Source organism: Hemicordylus capensis, chromosome 5 (genome assembly GCF_027244095.1).
Source record: "Hemicordylus capensis ecotype Gifberg chromosome 5, rHemCap1.1.pri, whole genome shotgun sequence".
In the NCBI taxonomy this organism is placed as follows: Eukaryota; Metazoa; Chordata; class Lepidosauria; order Squamata; family Cordylidae; genus Hemicordylus; species Hemicordylus capensis.
In genome coordinates this window covers 212,133,203-212,151,997 of record NC_069661.1, presented here as the reverse complement: position 1 = coordinate 212,151,997, position 18,795 = coordinate 212,133,203, and the positions used below count along the sequence as shown (strand labels likewise).

General features: G+C 45.2%; 1 protein-coding gene across 4 annotated transcripts in view; it reads left to right on the top strand.

Annotated features, from left to right (window-relative positions):
• GUCY2C (guanylate cyclase 2C) overlaps positions 1–12,981 on the top strand; it is a 140,438-nt gene extending 127,457 nt beyond the window's left edge. For all 4 annotated transcript variants that reach the window (XM_053256172.1, XM_053256173.1, XM_053256174.1 and 1 more), the window contains 3 exons: positions 5,946–6,040; positions 6,745–6,821; positions 11,179–12,981. In XM_053256172.1, the coding sequence (XP_053112147.1) occupies positions 5,946–6,040; positions 6,745–6,821; positions 11,179–11,353 (347 nt within the window). In that variant the 3' untranslated portion in view covers positions 11,354–12,981. The remainder of the gene's footprint in view (positions 1–5,945; positions 6,041–6,744; positions 6,822–11,178) is intronic.
• Positions 12,982–18,795: the final 5,814 nt, after the last annotated feature.

The following is an 18,795-nucleotide window of genomic DNA, read 5'->3' as shown; positions in this document are numbered from 1 at the left end:
AAGAAGTCGCAGAGCACCGCACTATCCTTTACCAATCAGAGAATGACAAACAGATACCGTCCATACGGCCAGTACAATCCGTACCAGCGGTGTCAGGGCGGTTACCGGCAGTCCGAAAAGAGGGACTCTAGACGCCCTTACCAGCGGTTTGGAAATGCTTCCAAGCGCCCTTATTACGCCAGGAATAGAGCTAACCAGTCTGGCCAGACTAAGAGGACACCGCAAACCAAGCAGCAGCTTTGATCAAGAGGCGAGCCCACTACCATCATGCGACTTGCCCCTAAGGAACAACTGAACCACCAACGAAGCAAGGAACACCATCTCCTTGAACTTTGCCAGAGCTCCCATCAAATTGGCAAGCCCTGCTCAAGCATGGCATCGCATAACATCAGACCAGTAGGTCTTACGCATAGTGATGACGGGCTATGCACTAGAGTTCGAGGAATACCCTCCTTTTCTGGGCATAAGGTACACTCCGGAAACCCCTGTTTTGAGGGAGGAGGTGGAGAAGCTGTTGGAGAAAGGGGAGATATCGCCGGTTCAGTGGGCTCTCAGCCAGTCAGGCTTCTATTCCCGCTATTTCCAAGTCCCCAAGCACGACGGGGGCATAAGGCCGATTATGGATCTCCGGGGCCTAAATCAATACATCGAAGTAAGGACATTCAGGATGACAACGTTGCAAGCCATCCTTCCACTCCTTCATGGAGAGAATTGGATTGCAACGCTTAATTTAAAAGATGCTTACTTCCACATAGGCATTCAGGAGAACCACCGCAAATTCCTCAGCTTCACTATGGGAAGCGAAGTCTACCAGTACAACGTCCTACCCTTCGGCCTGGTAACAGCCCCATGTGTGTTCACAAAGTGTGTCGCAGTGATAATAGCTCATTTTCGAACGAAGGGGCTATCCATTTTTCCGTACCTAGACGACTGGCTACTGACATCCGGTACACGCGAACAGCTACAGGAGCATGTCCACACGGTGACTTCTCTGTTGGACGAACTGGGCATGAAGGTCAATTGGGAAAAGTCCTTTCTGCAACCTGCAAAACGCCTTCAATATATCGGGGCAGTGTTGGACATGACAGCCCAGAGGGCTTTTCTGCCAAGGGATCGGTTTGCCCACTTGAAGGCTCTTATCCTCATGTGTCAGAGCCATCCGGTGCAGAAGGCGAGGACAATACAGGTTATCCTCGGTCTGATGGCCTCCTGTACAACCACGGTATTGTATGCGAGACTTCGCATGCGCAAGCTGCAACTTTGGTTTTTGACAGCGTACCGGCCATTGCTGGGCCTACAGTCCAAGCGATTGACACTGCCAGCCGCAGTACTTGCCTCCCTTACGTGGTAGACAAAAGAGTCGCACATGTTCAACGCTGTGCGGTTCAAGACGTTAAACCCGACCGCGACGGTGACCTCGGATGCTTCAATGCAAGGATGGGGTGCGCATCTGTTGCACCACAGGGTGCAGGGTCAATGGACGCTGAAGGAGCGCCATCTGCATATAAACTTTCTAGAGCTGCTGGCTGCATAGAAGGCCTTGGTAGCCTTCCAGGAGAGACTCGTCGGGCAGACCATCCAGTTCCAAATGGACAATACAACGGCCATTGCGTATGTCAACAAGCAAGGCGGGACTGTCTCCAGGTCATTGTGCAGTCTCAGTCTACAGTTGTGGAACTGGTGCATTCCACGCAACATCTATCCCATTGCCATTCATATCAAGGGGACCTTGAACATTTTGGCGGACTCCTTGAGCCGGGAACTAGTGCTGGACCAGCACAAGTGGGAGCTCAACCCAAGGATCATGAGTCAGTTATTTCAGACTTGGGGCACACCGACGGTGGATCTTTTCGCAACGTTCGAGAACAGCAAGTGCAGCCACTACTGTTCCAGACTGGGTGTCGGCCAGGATTCAAAGGGAGATGCTTTTCAGTATCAGTGGAGTCATCAACTGCTTTACGCCTATCCTCTGACCCCATTGCTGCCCAGGGTGGTGGCCAAACCTCTTCAGAACAAGTCGCGAGCGATCATCGTTGCCCCTTGGTGGCCAAGGCAGCCATGGTTCATGCTGCTACACAGACTGTCTCAAGGCAGGTACAGGAGACTGCCACTGTGGCCAGATCTGATAACACAGGGCCGAGGGGAGGTGTTGCACCACAATCTGTCCGTGCTGAGCCTCACAGCTTGGAGGATCGGCTCCTAAAGAAAATTCTCCTTAACACCCGCAAGCTATCAACAAGACGGAGCTATCGGGCTAAATGGCGTAGGTTTGCGGCACATGCTGCCTCCAGAGGTTATGACCCCAAAGAGGCGAGCCTGAAGGCTGTTCTTCTATATTTGACTACTCTGAAGCAGAGTGGCCTGGCGAATGTCTCCATTAAAGTGCATATGGCAGCGATATCGGCACAGCATGATGGGTGGGACGGTAAGACAGTCTTCACCCATCCGTGTTGTAAAGACTTCATGAGAGGCATCAACAATCTGTATCCACCAGTTCGCCCACCGGCGGAGAAGTGGAGTCTTTCCTTGGTGCTTTTGTCACTCGCGGAGCCACCATTTGAGCCATTGGGGTCTTGCCTCATTGAAGAACTTAACCTTGAAGAAACTTTTCTTGGTGGCTATCACTATGGCCAGGCGGGTGAGTGAGCTGCGGGCTCTCCGCGTTGACGAGCCTTATATGAAGATATATCCAGAGCGCGTTGTGATGCGCTTGGATCCCAATTTCAGGCCTAAGATTGTGTCTGACTTTCACATCAATGCCGAGATTGTACTGCCTACCTTTTTCAGAAATCCTGCATCCGCGCTAGAGCGGGCAATGCATTCTTTGGATTTTCGCCAGGCCCTTCTTTTCTATTTGCAGGCTACTAAGGACTTTTGGAAGACGCCTCAGCTGTTTGTTGGCTTGCGAGGCAAGTGCAAGGGACTCTCTCCTACGAGACAGAAATTGTCCTTCTGGCTGGTGGAGTTGATCAAATTAGCATATGACCAGCAGGGTGTCGTCCCTCCATCGATGATTAGGGCTCACTCCACTAGGGCTTATGCCACTTCTGCAGCTCATCTATCTGGCATTCGCTTCTCTGATATCTGCACAGCTGCAACCTGGACGTCGGATCAGACGTTTGTGAAGCACTATGCCATAGATCTGTGTACGGCCAGAGCTGCTGAGTTCGGATGGGCGGTCCTCAAACGGGTGTTGCAGTAACTTGCAATGCTTACCCACCTCCATCTGGGTAGCTTGTGATTCACCCACTAGTTATGAATGTTGGAACCACTATCCAGATAAACAGGTTGCTTACCTGTAACAGATGATCTGGTAGTGGTTCCATACATTCATAAATCCTGCCCGGCCCTTCCCTCTAAGAAGTTTTGCAAGCTACTGCTTTATTATGGATGACTATTTGGCGTTTGACATCTTGTCCACAAGCCTGGGCTGCTCTGTCGGCCTTCAAGAAACTGAAAATGGAGATGCCTAACCGCCACTTGAGGGTACTGCAGTCACGTGCAGTGGGCGGTTGGCGTCGCGAGGAGCTAACGAATTCTTCCCGAAGCTGATCTGCGCAGGCACAGAACCCACTAGTTATGAATGTATGGAACCACTACCAGATCATGTGTTACAGGTAAGCAACCTGTTTTTCTGGAATGCTGGGGATCAGTTTGGGTCCCTGGGAGCTGAGTGCATGGCCTCGAAATTACCCAGCACTCCCCTGTACCTGCACGTTACAGGGAAAGATTGGTATTGGTGGGAAGCTGTCATTTGGGGAAGCTTGCAAGTTCAGCATCTTGTTTATAGCATGTTGTCATCTGCCACTTCGGAAAATGGCAAAAATCCCTTAACGGTCCATAGGCATGCTTGTGACTAGCACAATTAAAACTGTTTTGAGGCTCCAAGCTGAAGCCAGTGTGAGGCGAGCAGGGTTTAACCTTTTCCCTTGCTGCATTCCTGATCTTGATCAGTCTCCCACACTGTAGCTGCTATTTTTCTCAGGAGGGAAGCTCCCATTGGTGCCAGTGGGAACTTTCCTTGTGAGACAGCCATGAGAGGCTGCTCCACTCACCCTACTCCATGATTCCAAACCAGATCAGGGCCTTCCATCGCTTCCTCTTCAGGAGGATTAAAACAAATACACAAGTTTACATGTGCTTGTCATAATGTGTAGCTTGGCCTTGATTCTGAACATGGAGGTTCCAGTTTCCCATCATGGGTAATAGCTGTTGATAGGCCTATCCTCCCTGCATTGGTCTAATCCTTTTTAATGCTGTGGGACTATTCTAAAACTACTCAAGTACTGCAGTCTCAGATGCTATGCTCTATTTGCCAATGTTACTCGTAATAAAACATACATTTTGGACATTGGAGTCAACTATAATTGTCACAGTGGAAAGTCAAGACTATCGTCAGCTAAACGATTATTTAGACCCATTTCAAACTGGCTTTAGAGCTGGCTATGGGGTTGAGACAGCCTTGGTTGGCCTGATGGATGACCTTTACCGGGAAATCGACAGAGGGAGTGTGACTCTGCTGGTTCTTCTGGATCTCTTGTCAGCGTTCGATACCATCAAACCATGGTATCCTTCTGGTTCGCCTGGGAGAGTTGGGGATAGGGGGCACTGCTTTGCAGTGGTTCCGCTCCTATCTTGGGTAGATTCCAGATGGTGCAGCTTGGTGACAGTTGCTCCTCAAAACGGGAGCTGTTATATGGAGTCCCTCAGGGCTTTCTTCTGTCACCAATGCTTTTTAATATCTACATGAAACCTCTGGGTGAGGTCATCAGGAGATTTGGTGCTGGGTGTTATCAGTATGCTGATGACACCCAAATCTACTTCTCCTTTTCATCTTCAGGAAATGGCACTCATTCTCTAAATGCCTGCCTACAGGCAGTAATGGGCTGGATGAGGGATAACAAATTGAAGCTGAATCCAAGCAAGACGGAGGTGCTGATTGTGGGGGCTCAGAATCTGAGGGGTGAGTTAGATCTTCCTGTGCTGGATGGGGTTACACTCCCCGTGAAGAAGCAGGTGTGCAGCTTGGGAGTACTCCTGGACCCAGGCCTCACCCTGGTATCTTAGGTGGAGGCCACAGCCAGGAGTGCTTTCTATCAGCTTTGGCTGATTCGACAGCTGCACGCCCATTCCTTGAAGAGATTGACCTCAAAACAGTGGTGCATCAGCTGGTAACCTCCTGGCTCGACTATTGCAATACGCTCTATGTGGGGCTGCCTTTGTACATAGTCCGGAAACTTCAGTTAGTTCAGAATGCAGCAGCCAGATTGGTGTCTGGGGCAACCCGGAGATACCATCTTATGCCTGTTTTGGAACAGTTACACTGGCTGCCAATATGTTTCCGGGCAAAATACAAAGTGCTGGTTATTACCTTTAAAGCCCTGAACGGCTTAGGTCTGAGTTATCTAAGAGAGCGCCTTCTTCTGCATGATCCCTGCCGCACGTTAAGGTTATCTGAGGAGGTCCATCTCCGGTTACCACCGGTTCGTCTGGTGGTGACTCAGAGGCAGGCCTTCTCTGTAGCTGCTAATGGGCTGTAGAATGCACTCCTGGCAGAAATCCATAATTCGAGATCATTACTGTCCTTCAGGAGAGCCCTTAAAACCTATCTGTTTGGCCTGGCCTTCCCAGGGTTTTTAAATGACTGAAATAGTGTTTTAAATGGTTTTAAATTGTTGCCCTGGTTCTCCAGGGTTTTTTATCTGTTTGAATTGTTTAATTGGTTTTATTCTGTTTTTATAGTTTGATTTTAATTGTTAACTTGTTTTAATTGTTTTTACCTTCTTGTGAACCACCCCGAGCCATTTTGGAAGGGCGGTACACAAATCAAATCAAATCAATAAATAAATAAATATCAGCTATAGCATAGACTAGTACAATACAACAAAAAATTACACATCTGTACAGAAACTCTGTTTCTTTATTATTTGTTTGCATACATACAGCTCTACGGATTCATGTAAGTGGGTCCACTATTGCTATCCTCAAGAGGACAGACTGCCATTTCCAGTATGAAGAGCGAGGAGAGACCTATCTGAAGGTAACAAGCATGTGTACACATGTGCATGCACACAGACACACACATCATGTATTCACATATTCACTTTAAAAACACATTTCTAGATATATCACATACTTGAGAGGATAATATATTTTGAATTAGACTGTAGCTAAGTGGTAGAGCATCGACTTTCCATGCAGAAAATCTCAAGTTCTATTCCTGGCATCTGCAGGTATCTGGAAAAGACTCCTGCCTGAAACCTTGGAGAGCCACTGCCAGTCAGTGTAGATAATACTGCGCTAGATTAAACTCTGTATGAGGCAGCTCCCCATGTTGCCAGATTATTTGTTGGGGACAAAGAAACTTGATTAAGGCCACCCAGTGAGTTTCATAGGTGGGCAGGGCTTTGAATCTGGGTTTTTCACACCCAACTCCATCATTCTCTAACCCCTGCATCACATGGCTCTCTGATCTAATCTCAGTATAAGTCTTGTCATCTTCACTGGAATATGCATAACTGTAGACAGGACTGTAACCTTGATTTGCTTATCTTGGCTTCTGGAATATAGCATTCATTTCAGTTTAGAAAATCCACTAAGTATACACTTTATGCTCCACATGCTCATTATATAAATAATATGGAGAAAATAAAAAGCAACACAATATAAAAACATATATCATTTTCTGTAGAAATATCATCTCTGATCTAATCTCTAATGTATGATTATCTCATTTTATATTAGGGAAAAGGGACTGAGATTACCTACTGGCTGACAGGAGTGAAGGATCAGAAATATAATCTCCCAATGCCTCCTTCTGTGTAAGACATTCTTTGATTGAAGTCTAGGGTGCTGACAGTATTTTTTACATCGGTGTTCAGCTTTTAGAATACCCGTCTGTTCTCTTTCTGTTGCTGTATTATTTAGCATGCTTTTGGCAGAAGGCAAAATGGCATCAGTTCATATACACATGGAGACACATTCACATATTTATGGCCTCATGAATCCTGAGATTCCTTATAATTCAGGTCATGAATGTGTGTGAGTAATCTCAAGCACATGCATGGCCCTCAGGGACATATTTCCAGGTGTCACAGAGTGCTTGAGCGGGAAGGGGAGATCAGCAAAAATTACACACAAACCCCATACGCACATGTACCACTGCAGCTTTGGTCTGGAAAGCAACATGCTGCACACAACTTCCTTTGTTGCAGGCATGTTAGTGAGGATGTCAGCCGTAGATTCAGTGGACCAAGATGGAAAAGAGACAGAATTGCATCCCATCAGCATACTCATGACAGTTAACTCTAAATCTTTGGACTATCACTCCCAGCAATTTCATGTAGATAATAAATCTACATGAAAATGATGTACATGATTGTACAGCAGACAAGCTAAAACCCTGTGGGACACCACTGATCAAAAGTCATTATGTCCAATAGGCTTCCTCCAGCACTAGCCTTTAGAACTTACCCTCTAGGAAGGCTAGGAGCCATGATCATGCAGTGCCAAACCCCATCCCAGCTAGGCAGTCCAGAAGGATACCATGACTTCTAGTGTCAAAAGCTGCTGAGAGGCAGAACCAAAAGTAGTTGATGTTGATCGTCATCTTGGTAGATCATCTGTGCTAGGAACGATAGATGTTTCAGTTCCAAATCCAGGGACTGGAACTAGACTGAAATGGACCTAGATAATCAGTTTCATCCAGGAAAACCTGAAGCTGAGTCACTGCCACTTGCTCTAAGATGTGATTTCTACACTTTTCTCTACATTAAGTGTAAAGGGAGATAAGGAACGAGAAAGTTTAGGTGGGCCCGATCTTAGAAGAACATACAACGGACATCTGTGGCACAAAATGAGTCCACACTGCCTCCAGGTCAGACATGCCACCAGAGATCATTTCCAGGTACACAGGAGCCACAAATAGGCAAAATAGTAGGGATGTGCGAATCAATTCGGATTCAAATCGATTTGTACCCGAATCTACCTGATTCGGGTGATTCGGAGACAAAACGAATCACCCCTGTGGTCCATTGGCTAGATTCGGGTACAGATTGAATCGCGGCTGATTCGATTCAAATGGATTCGGGTTTCGGATCTGTCCTAATAATTTCCCCAGATTCCCAGCTTTCATTTAAAAGGAAAAGCTAAGCTCTAGTCCTTATAGAAGTGGAGTTATGGAGCAAAATGTGTGGTCACTATTTTTCAGGTGTTTGGATTCTTTGGTGTATAATAACTTTCACTCAATGAATCCTTATGAGGATTCATTACACACCTTCATTTCTTCTATTCATTTTGACTGTCTTTTAGACAGTGCCAATTGTCAATTGCCATGTGCCAACTACACCCCACTCCCACCCGCAAGGCAGTGAGGTACTACTCAGTTTAAGTTAAGTGCCTAATGGGTAGAGGCTACCACCCAAATTGCAGAAGGATTGGGCAAAGGGCTGGTGAATTGTTGAAGTTTTCCATAGGAAATCATGTAGGTTTCAGCAGCCCCATAACTGCACTTGGGGGGTGCTGGGGTGGCCCAGAGTGAGTGGTGGTGTAGTAAACAGAGGGTGCCAGCCACCCCCATGGGTTTCTAGCCCATGGGGTTCAGGGTTCTGTTGTTTCTGAGGTGTTCTGAGTGTAGATTCTCTGGTAGCAAATGAGATTTTCAATACAAACCATGAACCCACTCTCATTTGCTACCATAGAATCTACACTCAGACCACCTCAGAAACAACAGAACCCTGTACCCCATGGGTTAGCAACCCCATGGGAGTGGCTGGCACCCTATGTACACTACACCACCACTCACTCTGGGCCACCCCAGCGCCCTCTAAGTGCACTTATGGGGCTGCTGAAACCTCCATTATACCTTATAGGGAAAAACCTTAAAGATGAGTAAACTTCAACTATTCACCAAAAACCAGCCCTTTGCCCAATCCCTCTACAATTTGAGTGGTAGCCTCCACCCATTAGGCACTACCACCTCACCACACTCTTCCACCCCAGATCCCACTTTATGCCCCAAATCTTCCTCAAAGACACTAAACCTTCAACTATTCACCAAAAACTAGCCCTTTGCCCAATCCCTCTGCAATTAGAGAGCCAGCGTGGTGTAGTGGTTAGAGTGCAGTACTAGGACCAGGGAGACCCGAGTTCAAATCCCCATTCAGCCATGAAACTAGCTGGGTGACTCTGGGCCAGTCACTTCTTTCTCAGGCTAACCTACTTCACAGGGTTGTTGTGAAAGAGAAACTCAAGTATGTAGTACACCACTCTGGGCTCCTTGGAGGAAGAGCGGGATATAAATGTAATAATAATAATAATAATAATATAATTATTATTAGGGTGGTAGCCTCCACCCATTAGGCACTACCATTTCACCACACTCTTCCACCCCAGATCCCACTTTATGCCCCAAATCTGCCTCAAAGACACTAAACCTTCAACAATTCACCAAAAATCAGCCCTTTGTCCAATTCCTCTGCAATTTGGGTGGTAGCCTCCACCCATTAAGCACTTAACTTAAACTGAGTAGTACCTCACTGCCTTGTGGGTGGGAGTGGGGTGTAGTTGGCACATGGCAGTTGACAATTGGCACTGTCTAAAAGACAGTCAAAGTGAATAGAAGAAATGAAGGTGTGTAATGAATCCTTATAAGGATTCATTGAGTGAAAGTTATTATACAGCAAAGAATCCGTACACTTAAAAAATAGTGACCACACATTTTGCTCCATAACTCCACTTCTATAAGGGCTAGCGCTTAGCTTTTTCTTTTAACTGAAAGCTGGGAATCTGGGGAAATTAATAGGACAGATCCGAAACCCAAATTGATTCGATTCGGATCAGCCGCGATTCGGATCCGAATCGAATTTGGGGTGATTCGGATGGGTCAGATTCGGATCCAAATAGAATCAGGGCTGTTTCGATTCGGTTACAAATAGAAACACAGAAAATCCGAATTGCACACCCCTACAAAATAGCCTATTTTCACCACTGCAATAATGTAAAATGGGTCTCTATGACCCAATTGCAAATAGCAGAAACCGTGATCTGTGAAACCATGGATAATGAGGGTCGTGTGTGTGTGTGATAAGATTCTGAAGAACAACAAAAACGTCAATTTAATAATAATAAAAATAATAACAACAATAAATAATTCTTTTAAAAAGGGAAAATGATCAAATTATGGGGAAACAAGTGAAGGTGGGACAAGAAAACTGGATCATGCCTTGTATGGTTCTGGATTCATAGCCATAGTTAATTTCCACTTATTGTTTACTCCAAATGAATTCACAAACTTTGTGGATGGAAGAAGAGTCTGAAGTAAACCTATAATTCCCATGCACTGAAAATAACTTATGTTGTCTTTGTTAATGTTGACTGACATCCTGACTAACCTGATGACCACATGGTGGGTAGAAGTGTCCCTACTGCAGAGAACTTTTGGAGTCCCGCAATGTCCATCACACAAGGGTTGTTGGTTTTTTTAAAAAAAATTCACCACTTTCTCCTTCCTCAGGAAATGCATGGTGCTATCTGAAAAATATGTCCCTGGGGCTGCACAGCCCTCAGGGAGCATTTTTTCAGGTGGCGTAGGGCATTTTGAGGGAAGCGAGAGATCAGCGAAAACCACCCCCTCTTGCATGATGGACATCATGGAGCTCCAGAAGTTCTCTGGAGTGGAAATGCTTCTGTGTGTCATGTGGCCACACAGATAGTCAGGATGTCAGTCATGGCTGACCTGCAATTTACTGATGTCATACTATATCTCAGTATTAAATTAATAGATTCCGAATGTACGGAAAGGAAAGCTGAATGAACTACTCTTAAAAGGTTTATGATTAAGAAACTCAGTGAGTATACTGCCATACTGCCACACATTGAGTATCCTAGCCTGCTAACTGAGCAAAGAGACACATTTAAAAAGTGGTGATTCTCTTTATTTAGCAGGGGAGAGAAACTGGCCTATCCATTCCTAGCACAGCAACCCTCCAGTGGCTGTTGCTGGTGTTTATCTTATGTTTCTTTTTTAGATTGTGAGCCCGTTGGGGTCAGGGAACCATTTTATTTATTTGTTTTTATCTAGGTAAACTGTTTTGGGAACTTCTGTTGAAAAGTGGTATATAAATACTCATTGTATTTGTATATGAGTCATTTAAACCTTTTCTATCTGGTTCTTTCCAGGGAAAATCAGCAGCGCTTGCAGGCTGAATTTGCTGAGATGATAACAAACTCTCTGCAGAAAAGGCAAACAGAAGAATTCCAAGTGCGAAAGATTTCCCGTGTGGCTAGTTACCACAAAGACACTCTGGAATATCTACAACTGGCTACTACAAAAATTCCCAGCACCTATCTGTAAATCTGGATGTTATGTTTCTAGTGAATCCATTCATTAATCCAGGCCAAGTTCTAGATCAGTTACAGTTTTAGTTCTAGACTGGAGGCTGGGCAGACAAACAACAAGCAGTAGGAGAATAGGAAGCAGTCTGCACTTGCCTTTCTTAATCAAGATGTCTTTCATTAAACTATTAATAGTCTTAATTATACTCCATTGCCTGGTCCTTGTGTGCCACAACTCTTTCCTCTGGATTCTGCACTGGATAAAGAACATGACTCAAAAGTAAGCGAGCACTAAGTATGAGAGATCTCTTATCCACAGTCCATATTTGCAGTGTTGGAGAGAACACTGGTAGGCTAAAAAGCTAAATTTAATTATTTCTTTGCGTGCCTAACTACTATCATTAATAATCTGCGGAAAGAACTTGCCCTTTGCTGCATTGACAAAATACAAATAATCCAATGCAAGATGCTTCTTCTTGACTAGTTGGAGGTTTCTGATACACTGCTTCCTGGAACTGGGAAGGGCAAAATAAAAGGGTATCCAAATGGCTGACGACTGCACATCCAGTTTGGTGCTCATGGGCTAAAACAGATACAGGGAAAGCAGGCAGCTGCCTAATGTAGGTACCTTTTTTGCAATATTCAGGGTACTGAAGCCCTGGAGTTGACATTGGTCATATTGGTTCCATGTTTGCAAAGGCTGCAATTTAGAGATATGTGCAGACTGCCTCACACAGATCTTTTATAAGCCACTTTAAACATACGAGAAAGCAGCAGCCTATACTTGTTTTAGAAAAGCAAGCAAGCAACCACTGAATGTACATCTGTCTCTGTTTAAAATTACTGTCTGGACATGCCTTTACTTTTGAAATGAAAGCCAGATGCATTTTTAATCTAAGCCCTTCTCTCCTGTTTAGATGGCTTTTACTGCAAGCACTTGTTTCCTATTATAGAAACAGCCCAAAATATCGAACGTGCATTTGTTTACTATCTATTTTCCTCAATTGATTCATTTGATATGTTATGTTTGTTTGGAAAAAATTAATATCAGTGTAAAATAAAACTTTTTGGATAAATTGCTGGATATTTTGTTGTGGTGGCTTATATTATCTTGCTAAGGATCTAGGCCAAGAATGTGATAAAGGCTTACATACTGCACATTCCTCTTCCATTCTAAGTGAGATGTACACATGCTGCAGCATTTTGCTCAAAAGCAGGTGGGCAATGGTTGTGCAATCAGGGGGCACCTCTGTACCTATTAAGCACAGCATCATTGCTGTACCAGCACTGCTCCCATAATTCCCAATGGAAGCAGCATTGAAACAGTGATGACATTGTGCTTAGTACTACTACTATGAATATTTCTACACCGCTCTTCAACCAAAGTCCACACACCAGTTTACTCTGTGGCACAAAGTAGGCACACAGGCGCCCCAATGAGTGCCTGCCTGCTTTTGAGTAGAATGCTGCAGCATGTGTGCATCTGGCTTAGAACAACAGGGGACTGTGTAGTGTGTAAACCAGCAAAATTAAATAAAATCCTGTATATTGCAGAATTCTCAGGGTTAAATGTCCTCTTTTGGAAAAGGAAATTATTACACCACTTTTCATTTGTATATTCCCATTAAATCCATGTAGTAAACGGTGTACATCTGTAATGTAATTATCTTTGAAAGAGTTGAAATATACCAAGGACAAAAATATTATTTACTTGAAATATAAAATTTATTAGTTTTCACACTGGATTAGGAGGACTGTGAAGAGTCTGAAGTCTAAAGAGTCTCTGTGTTGTTTCATCCACACAGTAATGTTTTCCTAAAATAAAGTCCAGCATCCTTTGTCTCAAGATAATTTGCCATGCATGTATCTTATGTGGGTCTTACATTGTTCATATGCATAGCGCACACTGCTTCTCCACACTGGTGCCTTTTTCTTGTGGCTGTGCATGCTTTTTGGCATACCTCAGCTTCCATCCAGTAAATAATCACAGCCATCTCCACAAAAATACAGTATGTACCAGAAGGGTTGAATGACCTTCAGAAGCCCCCTGCACTTTTAGGAGTGCAGGGGGCAGTAGAGGGAAGGGGAGCCTGGCAAAAATTACCTCTCCCTCCTTGTGCAAGTGGAACTTCTTGAGTTTTCAGAAATATGACAGGAATGCTACTTGATGCCTTTATCGATGGAGTTTAGAGGATTTTATGCAGCTATGGAGCAGCCTCTGAAAGGTCTGTGAATATTTCAGTATACACACTGGCTGACATGTCCTTCAGCATAACACAGGCAGTTCTGACCCACACCACAGGTTCCATATGTTAATGAAATCTTATCCCTGCTTTTGTTACATGCTGCATTTCCTGCAGTATCTATAATTGCAAATATATATATTTGCAAAATATCATTAGAATATTTATACCACAATTTTAAACTTTACTTGGAAGTCCTTCTGATTTCTTACATACTCAAGATGGACTGTCAGAGTAACTTCTGCTTCAACTCTAGTAATCTGTGATTCAAGCAGTATTTTAATATACTACCTGGCCCTGCACAGAACATCTGCACCCTAGTTCTCCTTCTCTCACCCCCTCTCTAGACAATCCAGATCCCTACCCTGCCTCCCCCGACCCCGCCTTAAGCCACCCCCTGCCATCCAGGATGGCAGCAGAGGCAGCGAAACCTCCTTTCTTGGGCCGTCCTACTGCCCAAATGTCTGGTCAGGCCGTTTCTGGCCCATTTAGGGACTCTCTGCACACACAAACGGCCTGACCAGACATCTGGGTGGCAGGAGAGCCCAAGTAAGGAGGTTTTGCTGCCTCCGCTGCCATCCCTGCCTCTGTCTCCCCTCTCCTGCACCCCTGCTCCCCTACTGGCTGTTCTGCCCCACTCTGACCTGCCTCCCCCCTGCTTTAAAGTGATGGTGAGCCTGACTGCTTCCTGGCAGGCTGGAGGAGTGAGGTGCTCTGGTGGTGAGGCAGCCAGAGGGAGAGAAGGAAGCAGTGACCTTGGCCCCCAGAGACTTGGTGGGGCAACAGAAGGCCCCCTCACTTGGCCTTCCCCCCATGACTTGGTGGGGTGACGTAAGGCCCCCTTGCTTGGCCTTCCTCCCCAGAGACTTGGCAGGGTGACAGAAGGCCCCCTTGCTCGGCTTCCACCCACTCACTCAGCCTCTCGCCCGAGACTTGGTAGGGTGATGGAAGGCCTCATTGCTCAGCCTCCCCCTCCACTCACTTGGTCTCCCCCCCTCCACACAGACTTGGCAGGGTGGCTGAGGCCAGCTATTGGAGCCGATCCAGGCTGCTGCTGCCGTGATGCCACTGCTCATGGGCATGATTTCCATTGGTTGCAGCTGGGTTGTGGAGCTGCAAGGGCAGGGCTTGCCATGGACCATTTGCCAGGGACCACCTTAGGCTTTTATATAGATAGATAGATATTTAAAAGACATCCACTCTTGATTCAAGTGAAAAGAATTCAATGGAAGCAGTCAATTTACAACTCATATCCAAAAATATCATCCATATTGTTTCAAGCAGGGTTTGCACTCATTAAAGGATCAAGCAGGAGTACATTACAAAAGTCTTTTATTAGAGAAGTCAGCTGCAACATCCATCTGAGTCCCTCCTGCTCCTACACCATGCTGTAATAACAAACACTTCCCAGTAGCAATTCCTTCTAATTGCATCATCCCCCTGTGTTGCTGTGTTATTGTTCCTGACTGCTGCCCACCTCTCCTACTTAGTTCCACATACATTGACACACACAAAGAACTATTTTCATAAAAGACTGCTCTAAAGAACTTAAGCCGTTGAAAAAGGCTCATTGCTCAATTACTCATTACATTTAAAATGTCATTTCTAATTGTTTTATAAAATGAGGAATATGTAAGTTGCCAGGAGCCTTGCAGGGAGGAGGATGTTTTAACATCTACTTCTCAGAGACAGCTGCTGCCCAGCAATGAGACCCTGTGTGTCATGCCCTCACCAACAGAGAGTGAAGAGGAGGGGGAAGTTGACAATCCTCCAGCAGAAGAAGAGGCACCTGAAGGGGAGAGCTCAACGGTTGAGCTGCAGGAGTCAGCTGAGACAGGCCAAGACGAAGCTCCAGCTCCAGAGGGGCTGTTGGAAGCAGAAGAGAGGGGGAATGAAATGTCAGGTCCTGAGCTGGAAGAGGGACAACCAGTTACCCCTCAAGAACGAAGATGTGCCAGATGCTGGCAGCAGCTGCAACCAGTGAGGCAAAGTCAGCGTCTTTTTAACAGATGAGATAAACGCTGAAATCTCCAACAGCTGGCTGGGGGAGGAGAGCCATTAGCCAAGCACTATAAATCAACCAGCAGGCTAGGAACAAACTGCTGGAAAGCAATGCATTGTTTGGGCTTGTTGCAGACCAGCCTTTGGCTGCTTGGATTTCCCAGCTCCTTGTTCAAACCCTTTACCCTGACTCCTGTTCCTTGAGACCTGGTTCCTGAGCCAGACATCAGGCTGCTTCACCTCGCTTTGAGACCTCCCTTGGTGACATCATGGACCTTGGGCTCAGGATTTTTGGAATTTGGTGAACGACCTAGGTGTGGAGGAGACAGGGTGAACTTGATACTTGATAGTGATTTTTCTCTCTTGTGTTTGTTTTCAGACTCAAGAGGATCCCTCAGCTACTGGATTCTCTGACGGTGACCTTGGACCGAGCCTCGGACAGATAAGCTCCTGGCAGTTTGCTTTCCAGCCCAAAACAACTATGTGAAGAGGAGAGATCTCAGAACTCCAGCAGAGCCAGGGGAACCAACTCACTGCTGCTGTGGCAGCTTTGCAAGCACAGCTAACCACCCAGGGGCTGATGTGCTGACATAAGTGCCCAATAGTGGTGCCAGATAAGTTTGATGGGGCTCCAGATAAGTTCCAGACCTTCCTGGTCCAGTGTGAACTCTTCATGCTTCTCAGAGCTGAGGACTTCCCCAATGACAGGAATAGAGTAGGGTTCGTGATCAGTCTCCTGACTGTATCAGCTGCCAAATGGGCTACCCCCTTCCTGCTCCAAGGGGCACACCTCTTGACAAGCTATGCAGTGTTCATGGCTGAGCTTCAGGCCCTCTTCAAAGACCCGCACATAGGTCCTATGACTGTGCCATCGACCTTATACCCAGGGCAGCCCTGCTGGTAGGGCGAATCTGCTCCCTCTCTGAACCTGAGTTAACTGTTCTATGGGCTTTCCTGGGAAAGAATCTGAGGAGGGTTGTCATTCAACCCTCCTCTTCCCCAGTGGTCCCCCCAGTGTGTTAAGAAGAAGTGTGGGGAACTGCAGCTCTGCAATGACTATCGGGCCCTTAATAAAATCATGATCTGGAATCAGTACCCACTGCCTCTCATTCCAGAACTCTTGGAGAGGCTTCAGGGTGCCACTATCTACACCAAGTTGGACTTGCGAGGGGTGTATAATTTGGTACGCATCCGCAAGTGGGATGAGTGGAAGATGGCCTTCCGGACTCGGTATGGGCATTTTGAGTATCGGGTAATGCCCTTCGGCTTCTGCAATGCCCCGGCTGTGTTCCAGCACCTGATGAATGACATATTCTGGGACTACCTCAACCAGTTCATGATCATTTATCTCGACAACATCCTGGTCTATTCCCCAACCGCCCAGGCCCACTGCAGCCATGTCCAGGCAGTGCTGCAGTAGCTAAGGGAATATCGTCTGTATGCCAAGCTGGAGAAGTGCGCCTTCGACCTGCCAATGGCGGACTTCCTAGGGCATCAGGTTTCATACAGGGGGATTGAGATGGATCCTGGGAAAATTGAGGCTATGGCGTTGTGGCATCCCTCTAGGAACGTGAAGGATGCCCAGCAAATTCTGAAGAAGCCTGTCTTGGATTCCTCATAGTTGAGCAACTATAGGTCTGTCTCCAACCTTCTGTGATTGGGCATGGGCAAGGTAATTGAGAGGGTGGTGGACTCCCAACTCCAGGCAGTTGTGGGTGAAACTAATTATACAGACCCATTTCAGACCGGCTTTCAGGTGGGCTATGGGGTGGAGACTACCTTGCTTGGCCTGATGGATGATCTCCAATTGGGAACTGACAGAGGAAGTGTGACTCTGTTGGTCCTTTTGGACCTCTTGACAGCTTTTGATACTATTTTGTATCAAAAGCTATAGTCTGGAAACTGCAGTTGGTCCAGAATCAGCAGCCACGTTGGTCTCTGGGTCATCTCAGAGAGACCATACCACTCCTATCTTAAAAGATCTACACTGGTTGCCAATAGGTTTCCAGAAGATTATTAGGAGAGGTTCGTCTGCAGTTGCCACTGGCTTCTCTGGTGGCTACTCAGGGACGGGCCTTCTCCATTGCTGCCCTGAGGCTTTGGAACACACTTCCTACTGAAATAAGAGCCATCTCTTACAACTTTTAAAAAGGCAGTCAAGACGCATTTGTTCACCCAGACTTTTAATTAGATATTTTAATTGTGTTCTTAATAGTTTTAATGTGTTATATTTTAATTGTTGTAATGTTTTAATCTTTTTATCTGTTGTTTTTATTGCATTGTTGTAAACTGCCCAGAGACTTATGTTTGGGGAAGTATATAAATGTGTTAAATAAATAAAATAAATAAGTATTTGCTCTGTTTCTCACTTCCTATTTCATTATGAAATGAAAGCATTCACCTCCAGATCACATCAGGTTCCATTCTGTTTCTCCTTTTTTTAATTAATCCTGCTACCAAGGGTACCACCCACTTGAAAATTAACCTGGCCATGGAGTGCATGGAAAGTCTGTTAAAACAGCATTAAACAGTTATATATTAATTTTTTAAAATCTTATGAAAACAAAAACTATCTTAATATGTTATATTAAGAGAATATTTTATCCCTTCTCTATTTCTGCCTTGTATGATTGTTGTTAATGCAGAATAAAAAGTAGAACAGTAATTTTTAATCACTCATACATTTTAGTCAATGTAAAGTTTTACAGACACATCAGATATTGATTTAAGCCTTAAGCCATTTGAGTCAGGTGTGTAAAAATGCTAAGATTCACTCTCTGAATTGTTTTTATTTGCTTATATTCTGTGAAAGGTTTTTTGTTTTTATATTATAATTTGGATTGTGTATACTGCCTAGAGATGTAGATATTAGACAGTACATAAATATGATAAATAAAATAAGATTTTATTTATTTATTTATTAGATTTATATATCGCCCTTCCAAAATTGCTCAGGTCGGTTCACAACATGATAAAAACAATTAAAACAAATTAACAATTAAAATCAGACCATTAAAAAACAATAAAACCAATAAAACAGCTAAAAGCCCTGAAAATCAGGGCAACAATTTAAAACAGTTATTCATTTAAAACCCTGGAAGGCCAGGCCAAATAAGTAGGTTTTAAGGGCTCTCCTGAAGGATGGCAATGATCTCGAAATTACGAATTTCTGCCAGGAGTGCATTCCACAGCCCAGGAGCAGCTACAAAGAAGGCCT